At 37.2% G+C, this 12,875-nt stretch overlaps 2 protein-coding genes across 3 annotated transcripts in view; one reads left to right on the forward strand and one right to left on the reverse strand.

Moving 5' to 3' along the window:
- Window positions 1-10,040, forward strand: part of LOC106085224 (PHD finger protein 12) — a 66,196-nt gene extending 56,156 nt beyond the window's left edge. Inside the window, exons 1-6 of one of the 2 annotated variants that reach the window (XM_013249352.1) lie at window positions 6,085-6,235; window positions 6,423-6,613; window positions 6,712-7,169; window positions 7,313-7,572; window positions 7,645-9,299; window positions 9,361-10,040. In XM_013249352.1, coding sequence (XP_013104806.1) covers window positions 6,188-6,235; window positions 6,423-6,613; window positions 6,712-7,169; window positions 7,313-7,572; window positions 7,645-9,299; window positions 9,361-9,535 — 2,787 coding nt within the window. In that variant the 5' untranslated portion in view covers window positions 6,085-6,187 and the 3' untranslated portion in view covers window positions 9,536-10,040. Of the gene's footprint in view, window positions 1-6,084; window positions 6,236-6,422; window positions 6,614-6,711; window positions 7,170-7,312; window positions 7,573-7,644; window positions 9,300-9,360 lie in introns of those variants that run through there. The other variant, XM_059366621.1, reaches the window with a different exon arrangement.
- Window positions 3,352-4,351, reverse strand: LOC106085206 (proline-rich proteoglycan 2). Its single transcript, XM_013249327.2, has one exon. The coding sequence runs from the start codon at window positions 4,219-4,221 to the stop codon at window positions 3,754-3,756; it is 468 nt and encodes a 155-aa protein (XP_013104781.1). The 5' UTR covers window positions 4,222-4,351; the 3' UTR covers window positions 3,352-3,753.
- Window positions 10,041-12,875: the final 2,835 nt, after the last annotated feature.

Genomic DNA, 12,875 nt, shown 5'->3' on the forward strand with positions numbered 1-12,875 from the left:
CAAGCTGATCTACGTTTTGAATACACACGCAAAGAAATTTGTGTGGGTGTATGTATACGTGTGCGTACATGAGCAGAGAATATACGAGAAAGAAGATAGCAACAAAGAGATTGCAAACAAAAATCTGACATCTTAATACCGTCAAACCTGGCCGGCTGTTAACAGCTGTTCGCGTGAGACCACCTTTTTAAATCCGCCTTGGAACGCAACAATGATTAAACGTTCTGGAATGGCAAAATTGCTTAAGATTTTAATAAAATCACATTTATGATCCCGACAAACATTTATTTAAAACTAAAATAACTTATTTTATTTTTTCTGTTGATAATTCATTATTTTGAATGTGTGTTAGTGTTGCCAACGTTAAAATACAAAACACTTATCCATATAATTTTATGCACAAACATGGCATGACTCCAGGAAACCGTGTCCCCAACACCAAAAAACATCCGGGAGGTTGTGCTCCTATTTGCCAGTACCGGCATCAAATGGAATGTATTGAAGATTATATTGCGAGTATGCAATTAAAAGTTCGAAAATAAGGCTCCGGAAGGTGAACATTTCAGTATAGTTAGGATTGGGTAGTCGACATTACTTTTACTTTAATTGTTTTTGACAGAGCACTTGTCCCACTACCCGAACTCAGATAAATTTCCAAGCGCCTTGCTCTCCTGTGCTCTTTCTCTAATTTCTAATCCCTAAAAAATTCCAATATTTAAATTCTTACCTCACTAGTTAAGGATTAAAAATGCCATCAAGTGAAAATACAATTTGATCTCATATTAACAATGTTAACGACGAAAAAAAGATCGCGTATATGACTTTGTTTCCTAAAATAAGAAGTAATGAATGGTGTTTCTCTATAACAGTTGATGAATGGATTGACATTTCTAACACTTAGTGCGTCAATGTTCTCGGAGCATACTACGAAGGAGTTTTGAAAACATTTTATTTGGATTTCGAGGAAATAAAAAAATTGGAGAAAATAAATCTACGATAAAAAGAATATGTATCGTAGAAAAAAAGTTAAAAGTCTTTGATCTTATTCTTGAAAACGATATCGTTGCGTACAGACATGATGGTGCCTAAGTCATGAAACAGTGTGGGAAACATTGCATCAATTTCGCAACTATATTTCCGAAACGGTTAAAAAAAACTAAAGAAACCCGTCATGATTTTTAAAAAATCTTCCGAAAAGCAAAATAAACACTCGGAATTTGTTGTGAAGAACGTCGGCAAAGAAATGCATTTAATTAGTGATGTGAAACATAGATGGAGTTCTTTATTATGATAGATAGATTTTAACAATACATCAATCGGTTGTTGTTCGAGCTACATTTGCATGTGGAGATGGAGATCCTTGTCATGCTCTTATAAGAGACCAGGCTATACGACCGATCGCAGCGGGGAACAATGTGGCCATTAGTTATTTAAAGGCACCAAAAACTTGCCTTGTCATATCGACAAGGCCTTGGTCTCGGACTAAGACTCTCACTCGATATCGTTGATTGTCCGCGACTGCAGTTGCAGCTAATCCGTATGGAGAATTCGTAGACGTTTCTCCTCTCTCTTTTTCTTCAGTTATTGCTCTTTATGTTGCATTCTGGAATACAGTACAATTTTGGGGCATTTTCCATAGAGTGGACAATGGTTAGCCATTGTGCCGTTATATCACCGGAACAAGGAGTGATTTCATCAAGCAGTTGGGTCAGTCTATAATCGCTGCCTGTTGTAGCATTTGCAGCTTTTAAAATTTTATTATGTTGAAATCTGGTGTTGTTAACCATCATGTCTCTGGTCGCGGCGAAGTCTACTAGCCTCAATCCATTGTCGGATAGAGGCTTTAGACTTCGATCATCGGACCATGATATACTCCCTTCCTATCTTGGCATTAAAGACTCCTAGAACGATTTTAATGTCATGTTCGCGGTAGCGTTCATATGTTCTCTCTAGTCTCTTATAAAAAAATATCCTTCCTTGTCTCTTGTTGGGGCATGGGCAAAGATAAGACTGATATTAAAGAATTTGGCATTTGTGCGGGTTGTGGCTAGCCGCTCATCCGCAGAAATAAATTGGATACAAGGTGTTTCAGCCTAAACGACTAACCGCAAATCTATGGACAAATTCATGCATTGTACCATAACAGCTATAGCAGTTATGTCTGACTTGTACTTTTCCAATACATCCGTCAGTGGGTATACCGCTTCCTCTTTGTAAATATTCCGGACATTCTTGACATATTCCGGCACAGATACGCAGATCGTGGTCTTTAATCCGTTTGCAGGGTTCGTCAACGTCAGGTGAGTCAGTTTTTACTTTTCTTTATCAGTGAAGATTACAACGCGATTATAGTTGCGTTGCCAGGTGATAAAACAATGAAATAAAAATTAGTAAATTTTTTTTAATTTTTCTCAGTTTCAATCAATATGAGTGTTTTGTGCCTACAGCTACTAGGTAAATTGTAAAAACATGCAAAATTTGGCCGATGGTAACTCAACTGAAATTGGGTTCCAGTCCGTTATCGACTCATAACCTTTCCGGGCACAGGTTAATTGTCCAGTGGTCCAATATCCGGCCCCCGATTCCAGCCAGCCTCTGGAGACAGATGCTTGTTATTTGAAGACGTTAATAACTCGCCTTGTCATTTCCATCATCTTAGACACTCAGTATATAAGTAAAAGTAAGTGCCATGCGACCCCTCACTGAGACTCTGCTCTCGAAACCTCTGATTGCCCCTGGCTGCATAAATGCAAAGCTTTACACTATTCGCAGCATGAAAACACGGCCGGTAAGTTTCAGCCAAGCTTTTCGTGAATACCATATATATGGGATCTCAAAGTTCCAGCCTGTGTAGTACTTAAGGAGATCTCGTACCGGCCCGGATCGGCACCACACAGGCTGGACATTTTAGCTCAGGTCTGTGTGATGTCATCGTTGTCACGAAGATCTTAGATGCGAACTACCAGGCGCGTCTACAGGTGGGAATGGTGAAATGTTCCATACGGAGCCAGGCGGCAACATTGTAAGGCCGGGCGGCACCAGCTCTTCATAAATACTGAGTGCCTATGTTGCTTCATATGCCAAGGCGAGTTATTGTCGCCTTTAAATAACCAATGACCATCATGTTCACGCGGCGATCTGTTCTTTATACCGGAACGAAACTATAAGAGTTTGACGAGGATCGCCCCCTGCCCATGCAAATGTGACTACGACAACAACAATCGTGTCGATTCTGATTCATAATAAATATTAAATATCTTACTGGCTATTCCTAACTTTACAACTTTAATTTTAATCAAACTAAAGTTTAACTTTAACGGTGAATCTCTTTCCACATAAAACCATATGCTATTAATGTTCTAGGATGCATTTTATTAAGTAGTTGGCACCTACAGATTTTAATGCCTCACCAGATTTCAAGAATAGAAAGTGAAAGAGTCAAGACTTTGTACGCCCCTTCATCAACTAAATATTGGGTTGAAAACTTTGCTTAGTAGTAAGCAGTCCATTGTTTTCTTTTTTTCCCACCTAAATACTATGGTCTTAAAAGATGTTTTCAACTTTATAATAAATCTATAGAAAACAATTTTTCAGTTTTGTACTTATTTCTATTTAATTTTTAACATGTATTAAGACTATGTATCTTTAGTCGTACATTCAAAGCAGTGGTTGTTAAATCATACAAAAGAAAGGAAAAGCGAGCAAAACGTATTATCATCACCAAGTCACATAAACAATGTCTAAATACTAGTATCACTCATTTTGTAGAACATTCTGTTCCAAGGTGAAGTTGTATTCCTCCAGTCCATCGACAGACATTTGTCTTGTTAGGAAAGCCAAAATACCATCAACCTGTGTTTGTGTACTGTCGAACGTGGTTTTTGTGCATAATTGTGGCGCTAGAACAAATGGCACATCTTGAACATAAGGTACAGGATGTGAAGTAGTCGTTGTACTTCCATTTTGGGGCGGTACACCATGATGACCTCCTGGTGGTGGCCCGTATGGATATCTGGGATATGGTGCTCCATATGGTCCTGCTGGCATTGGTGGATACATTGGCCTTTGAGGTTGGCCAGGCCCATCGGGCTGGCGGTCACCTTTTTTCTCTACAAATATGAAGTCATCTCCTTGCGGATCTGTAGTCGTTGATGTTGAAGGACCTTGAATAATGACCGGAGAATCAGAGTTTTGAGACTTTTTTGTAAAAAATGAGAACATTTTGTCCGGAATCTATCTGTGTGCTCTGCCCAGGAGAGGTAGCGTAGTATTTTTTTATAAATCTATTAATTAAATCTGATGCGTAATCGCGCAGTTCAACAATAGAAGAAAACAAAACAAATGGTATGAATAAATCCTATGTATGGTTCACACGCAAAGATACATGTTCTTCATTATGATGTTTAAAGACTGGCACTATGGTCATTCACAGTTGAAGAACATTTTTTTTCACAATTACTTTTTTAAACACTACAAAAATTTAACAGCAGTATTCACAAAAATTACTAATGAAGTATTAAAATGCATAATAGTTTTTAAACGATTATTGTACAATAAGCTCACTTTAGCATTTGTATTAAAAACCCTACAATAGCGGCTGAATAAGTAATTCTTTATTTTGCTTTGGTAACTCTCATGGCGAAATAATTAACGGTGGTCTAATTTGTAACCACAAATCATATGGTGCTATTCCCCATCTTGTCCAAAAGGGTAAAAGAAGAAGAGTTGGCATTAGAGTGAAATTTTGGATGACCAGTGACAAATATTAAACACACAACATGTTTGAATTGCTTACGATATTTCGTTTTTCCTTTTATACAAATTTTCGATTGCAAAGCAAAATACGAAAATATGTTCGAACAAATGCCCGAATCAAAACAAAAAAAATCCGAAAATGTTGCAACCCTCAATGTGAATCCAATTTTAATACATCGAACAGGTTGTGTCTTTAACGCGAGTTTTTTACGGTATTGGTAAAACTAGGTTGAAACCCACTCTTTTTTTACTCTCTTTGCTAACAACCGGTTTGACCGTATTTATATCAAAGAGCATAAGATCTAATACAAGAGAGGGTTTCTGCTTTGTCTTCCTCGTACCGTAAAATAACTCGCGTTAAAGACACAACATTTTTATTGTATTCCAATTGGATTCACATTGAGGGTTGCAACATTTTCGGGTTATTCTGTTTTGATTCAGGCATTCCTTCGAACATTTTTTCGTATTTTGCTTTGTTTCTTTGCAACCGAAAGTTGGAATAAAGGAAAAACGAAATATCGTAAGCAATTCAAACAAGTTGTGTCTTTAAAATTTGTCACTCGTCATCCCGTATTACGCTCTAATGCCAGCTCTTATTCTTTCTTACGCTATTTGATTTAGATGTCAGATTTTTGTTTGCATTCTCTTTGTTGTTTTCTTTCTCACATATTCTCTGCTCATGTACGCAAACATATACACACACGCACACAAAATTCTTTGTGTGTGTTAGTGTCGAATTGCTTATTGTTGTTTAGTTTTGCAAAAAATTCAATTTTTGCGATAGTATCAATCGGAAAAATATCAATCGATATTCAGTCAAAAAATTAAATATCGATAGTGCTACCGATATTTTGCCAGCTCTATCAGCTTGATGACAAGATGGCGAGTTGCATCATATGATTTGTGGTTGTTGTACAAATGAGACCACCTTTAATTGATTCGCCATGTATGATAACAGACAATGGCATTGTGGTTATTTCGGCATGGCAGGACTGGAATATTTTTTCAGGCCGTCATGGCGTGATGTCGTAGCAATGCATTTGTTTTAGACAAATAGTATTAATAGAGAAAAATGTGGCATTTTCAGGGCTTTAATTGATAAATAAAACTACCCAAATATAATAGAATTGCCATTGAATAGAATGATCTGATACAAATGGGAACAATCCACTCACATCTCGTTTGGCTCAATGGTCACACAAAACATAATAGCTGCGTCACTACATTTCGGATTGCGTGTCTACTAATTGGTATGTAAGTTTCACTTGGCAACGCTATCTTTCCAAGCAACATTGGAAACACTGTACAATTTGGACTAATGTCAAACAAACGACCCAACAACGACCGAGTCCTTCATTATATTTATTTGTTAATAAAATATATAAAAATATAAATTTCTTCACTGCATTGTTATTTGAAATAGGATTTAACAATGTCTAAAATTGATGCTAATCCTAATGCTGAGTTAAGCATTATGGAGGTAAGTGGGAAATTAATGCTGCAATAAGTGAAAGCCTCAACGACCATTTGGCCAGAAGCACTAGAGAGAGAAAAAAAGTGGGAAATGTGTGTGTACAGCTATGGTCTTACAAAACGCTGATACACAACTACCGATATTCCTATTTTTGACGAAAGCTACTAACTTGATATTTTATCTATTACCATAGCAAATACAAAATCTTATAAAACCTCCGCCAACAGAAGATGAAAAATTAGGTGTTCGTCCAACAGCGACCAAGCATCCATACTATAAAAGACCCGGTCGGGGCCATAACCATGATTTGTGTGATGCCTGTGAAGAAGGAGGAGATTTGCTTTGTTGTGATCGCTGTCCATCAAGCTTCCACTTGCAATGCCAGTAAGTTCGAAGAAGCAAATTAGGTGTTGGATAGATAAATAGATATATTTTCCTTGAGTTAATGCATGTACATAATACATAACCTTATATTTTGACAGTGATCCACCATTAACGGAAGATGATATACCTAGTGGTCAATGGTTATGCCACAATTGTCGCATGACATTAAAAACGGCTCCATCGACTTCATCAAAATCTAGTTCCGTTGAGCGTACTTCCGCAACACCTGCGACAGCAGCAGTTGTTGCTGCAGCTGCTGCTGGAGTTAATTCAAGGCCTAATACTCCTTCCGCTGGCGGTGATCTGGAGTCGATACCATTGAAAATTCGTCATTTACGTAAACGCAGCAGTAGTCGTGCTTCATTTTGTAGCGATTTAAGTGGCACAGAGAAATATCTATCGAAATTACCAGTTGGTATACAGAGGGCATTAGACCCCAACAAGAAGCCAACACCTTTAGATGAACTAATTAAGGCAGCTAGTATTTTAAATCCAAAACAATTTGAATTACCAAGAGAACTGGAAATTCATACACAATTTCCGGGCAACGATAAAAGTAAGTTGAAACGAAGAGCTTAATCTTAATGAGTAATAGAATGCCAAAGGGAGGAAAAAAAACAAAATGTTATAATTAGCACTGGTCAAATATAAAAATGTTTTTTTTTCACTTTTCAATTGCTTTCCATTTGACCATTTTAGTTGAACCTATACGTAACAATGGCAATAATCACAAAAAGCCCAACTATCGCAGAAACTCTAAACCTTTCGAATTGGATTCTCAAGGTTTGGTTCCATTGCCAGCTAAAACATGTTTTTACTGTCACCGCTCGTGCAAAAAAGCACCACTTGTGGCATGTGACTATTGCCCATTATTTTTTCATCAGGATTGTTTGGATCCACCAATGACAGCATTGCCGACCGGTTTGTGGATGTGTCCAAACCATGTAGAAAATTTTATTGTAAGTATAGCTGTCGGCCTAGAATCGCTCTTCAGAGTAACTCTGCATTTGCTTTGTGTTATCATCCCATAGGACAACAATTTACTCAGCAGTATTTCGGCAACTGAACGGGTGCGTTTATGGGACAAGTTTTCACAGCCATTTGACCACGAAGCTGTAAAAATGGACTTCTTTCGTCGTGTTCACATGAAAAATCCACCATTTCGTATTAAGGTACCAGTGAAATCTAGGGATACAATCGAAGTACCCCCCATGGTTAAGTATCATTATGAAAATCCTCCTCCCCTCTTGCCGTCACTGAGAGAAACGTTACGCTATGATATCGTTAAGAGACGCAAATGTTTGCCCAGTGCTCCAGAAGTTATTTCCAAGGAAAGTGTAGCAGAGTCATTGGTTAAAGACTTGGAAGCTTTAAAATCAGCTAAGGCAAAGTTTAGAGAAATACAAAAGGAACTTGGGCGTGTAGAAGAATTGAGTAGTAGCAGCAGTAGCAGTAGCAGTGAAGACGAGGAGGAACCGAAAAATGCCACAGCTCATGGGAATGACAAAAAGACTAGTGGGTCGGAAGCTAAAGTAGAGACTACCAAGGATGATAACGGCGATGAAGTGTTGACAGAAAAACAAACAAACAAAACAAAGATCAAACGCACAAAACGCAACTCAACAAGTCACGCCACTCATCTGAAGGAAACAGAAATTAAAACCGAATGTGAGACTATACCCGAAGAAAAGGATGAAAAAAATGCAACACCACAAGCAGAAGAAAAATCAAAAATTGATGCTAACTACAGCTGCAACAACAATGCAGAGGACTCCGATGAAGAAACGAAATACGATCCCCAAATAGATACTGAACTTCAGTATTTAGATGTAGAGCTTATTAAGAAATTGGCTTTTCAACGACTGCAGCAGCTTGTACAAGATCATCCAGAAATTGTTGTGCAATATCAAAATCGTACAGCTGCGAAACGTATTAGAGAACTGACGCAGACCCAACCGGCAATTGTAACGGCGCCTGAAGAACAAAATTCTACCGGATCCCCCGCGGTGGTGCCATCCGAAATTCTTTCCCCCAATGACGTTAGACGTTTGTGCATTATGTTTACGGGTGAGACATCATCCATATTGGCCCAACCTAATTCTGCTTCCGAAGATATGCCGCAATTGCATCCCGCTTTAGCAACAGCGGCGGCAATTGTTGCCGCCGATGAAGAGGAACAAAAATATACGCCACGCCTCTACTCGGAACAAGAGAAGGCCTATGAAATAGCCACTAGACTTGAATTAAAATTGTTACGAAGAAAAATACGTGCGCGAGCGGTTCTTACGCCTCTTGGTGATATTCTTGAGGACAATCGTTGGTTTAGTAACATCGAATTGCGTTCGTCATTTTTCATGCGCTATCGCAGCATAAACGTGGGATATGGTGACACCAACCTGGGGGTGGATGTCAATCTATCGTTAATCGGTTATTGTCGACGCATTTCACCAAAACATGCTACCATATTTTATGATGATTTTTCCAAAACATATGAATTGATCAATTACTCTGAATACGGTACGGAAGTAAATGGTCAATTGTATTCCTGCGACTTTAGTGAACCCAATCCCACGCCAGCTAAAAAATTAAAACCTGATGATGTGGACTTGCAAAAGAAAGTCCAAGCTATTCTCGACAAAAGGAGAGGTATCCAACGGCATTATTTTGTGGTTGACAACAATGCTCGGTATGTCAGTTAAATAAGGTCGTTGTCAAAATCGTATTAATTTAATTTTACATAATTATAGCATGGCTCCTCCGCCTAAGCCTGACTGCAAGTGTTCTTCCATTGAAGAAGTCCCCATGATTAAAGGTGCCTGGGAGGGTACAGCAATTTTGCAGCACGGGACTTTAATCCGCTTCGGCTGCTTAGCATTTGTTTTCTCAATACCAAAACTGGACACCTGCAATGGCCAGGGATGAATAAATGCAGCAATTATTTGCTTTTAACCAATAAAGGATGTTAACGGAGAGCCATCATCTCATCTTAAAGTACAACAAACAAAATTATACGATTGATTTTGGTGTTTTTAAAAAAATATCGTTTTCTCGATTTTATTTTCTTATTTAAGCTAACTTTTAAATCTTATCTTTTCATTTTTGACCAGCTTTTAGCTTTGTTTTAGATGTTTATCTTAGTGTAGATTGGGAACACAATGTACAGTAAAGTTAAATTGTATTTTGCGTTTCAATGTATATATCATAAACAAACTATGTATATGTACATAGTTACATATATTTATATACATATATATACCACCAAACCGAAATTATACGGTTTTATATATGGACGTAAAATGTGAAGAACAGATACACACATACCTTCATACTCAAAATGGTTAATACTACTTTTACTATTGCATTATTTGGAATAATGTGATATTAAAATATATAATTAATTTGTAATGGAAATAAAACACAGTTTTTAAAAAAATGGAAAATATTTTCGATTATTTCTAGAATTTGGGTGCTATGTATAGCAAAGCATATCTCTGAAGAAAGTTTCACTGGGCGGTAAGTCGTCTAATTTAAAATCGGTTTATGCCTACTTTTTTTTAGTTTGGCAACAGTCATGGCTCTTAAGAAAGTGTTGCCAGTCAAAAATAGCAATTTTTTTAACGGCAACGAGGTAGATGCATGGAAGGTAGAGATTTTGGCCGGTTGATTTCTGCTTTGTTTTAATTTAGTATTAGATAGAGAAGCGGTGAAGAGTACAAATAAAACGTAAAAAAGTTTCCAGTGCAAGTTTGTTTGTGTGCTTTGAAGTGGTAACGCCATTTGGCAATACGAGGAAAATGTGCAAATATTTGTAAAATTTATAACTAAAATTTGCAAAACATGTGTGGGCATAGCAGTCAAATTAAAAGTATTAAGATTTGTGTACCCAATTGTATAAATAATTGGTTTTATTTATTTTGTTTTACCATTCACAATAAAGTTATTTCTGCAAGTGGCCACACTTATTTATGAAAAACATACGATGACAATCCTGACAATAGATGTTCTGTGCCTGCACTGACAATTTAACCAGAACTTCGTTGCCCTGTCATTTTATAGTTATAAATAAAAATAATTGCTGTTTTATTTTAAGACTGGTACTATATTCGTTTTTCACAGGTGAAAACATATGTTTTTCACAGTTACTTTTTTGAATATATAGTACCAGCCATGACAAAATTACCTGTTAGCGTACCGTAAACTGAATATAAGTTTTCTCGCGAAGTGCACTATCTTTCAACAAGTTTTGATTGTGTATGTGTTTTATAGTTAAGAACCGAATTGGTAACGTACTCAAAATCAGAGTTGCACTAATTGCTGAATTTGACAGATAGTGCACACAATATTTTGTTGTTGGGCATCACTACCTGTAAATGAATATATCTTGGCATAGCGAAACGATTAAAGGTGGTCTCATTTGTACAACAACCACAAATCATATGGTGCAATCCGTCATCTTGCCATCAAGCTGATCGACGTTTTGCCAACACACACAAAGAAATTTGTGTGCGTGTTTGCATACGTGTGCGCGCATGAGCAGATAATTTGCGAGAAAGAAGATGACAACAAAGAGAATGCAAACAAAAATCTGACATCTTAATACCGTCAAACCTGATCGGCTGTTAACAGCTGTTCGTGTGAGACCATCTTGTTAAATCCGCCTTGATATCTTGGTAGCATCAGCCTTAACATAGTGAACGCCGAGCAGAGCAGAGATCAAAGCCGATTGAGTGCGAGAAAAGAGTTCCAAAGCTTGTTTGCATTGTTGATGTTTACTTTTTAGCGTGCAATCGTGTTTTTTCTTAATGTTTTAACAAAAAAAAAATCATGTATATTGAAATTCACTCCCTTTTTAGTGTAATTGGATTTTTTTTTTTCAATTTCTTTGGTGTTATCATACTAGAAGAAGCAAAATTATCTTTAGCAGATGAATCCATTGCCGTGTGCAACAATTTTATAAACACAAACGAACAACAAGACTAAATGACATAAAAGCAAAACACACAAAACGAACAAATTTTCTTCTCGCTTGAAAATAAGCTCGGCTCGGTTCCGCTCGGCATCAGCTCATTCTGTTCCACTTTGTTGGCACCCTAAGTATAAAGAATAATGAAAGCAAAGTTAGGGTTGGTAATCTATTCTGCTTTCGGAATAGTCGCGGAAATTTTTAATTGTTCCGCAAGCGGAGTTTGACAGCTGTTAAATGTTTTTGTTTCCATACCAAAACACGTTTTTTTATCTGCACTTATTGTTTTCTCTATTTTATTTATACAAAAAAGATACCGGCAATGATTAAAGTGTTGCCACTTTGATATTTTTGGCATTTTCCTCACTATAAACAGAGTACTACTTTTCCGTCTATTTTTAGCCAACGAATCGCCGACGTTTTTTTATATGGAGTTTGACAACATTCCGCTTGAAAACCTGAACAGAATACTTAGCTTTATTCGTGAGTCCAGAGAGAATGGAAAAATAGTTTTAAATGTCAAGTTATTTTGAAAAAACAAAAAAAAAACAGTTGGGCTGCAAAGGTAATTGATAGAATGTTAAAGTGCATGCTTTCTTAATAAATTCGTGTATTTAAATGTATAAAAGGTCAATAAAAGCAAAAATACTTCAGTTATTATTTTTGTACTTTTTTTATTTGATATTACAATATCCCATTTTTTTCAACCAGACTAGAAAATGACGTCGGGTAAATGCCGCATACACTAATGTAGTCGATTTTTAAAATTCGTGTCCAGCTTTTGCAGCTTCTGAGAGAAATGAGGCGGTCGAGGAAATGTCGCAACGAATTCATTGAATCTCGTGCTGTGGCTCCATTTTTCTGAAACTATACGTTTCTAACGTTAATTTCTCCAAGGCTTCGATGAAAAAATTGTTCGATTATGTTCCTGTAACGAGCTGCAATCACGGTAACTGCGCCTCTCTTCGATATTTTTCGGAGCTCTGATGGTCTGTTAAAGTCCCATTCAATCAAATTACTGCCAGGAACGACACTTTGAGGAGGAATTTCAAACTGAGCACGGAAACCACGTTGCTTAGCAACAAGTGAGAAAGTAAAGCTTCCGAAGGCTAAAGCCCGCTGCTGTCTAGAACAGAGTATGATGGCAACTGATGCGTCTCTCTTGACCCTCTCCTCGCCCAACTCCTGCTCGGGAAGTTTTTTAAACAAATAAGTTTCTCTGACGCACCATATATATTAAACTACTTGTGATGAAATGTAAATAGACGTTCTGAAAACCTGAATGCAATGGGGATTGAA

The sequence above is a fragment of the Stomoxys calcitrans genome, chromosome 4, assembly GCF_963082655.1.
Source record: "Stomoxys calcitrans chromosome 4, idStoCalc2.1, whole genome shotgun sequence".
NCBI lineage: Eukaryota > Metazoa > Arthropoda > Insecta > Diptera > Muscidae > Stomoxys > Stomoxys calcitrans.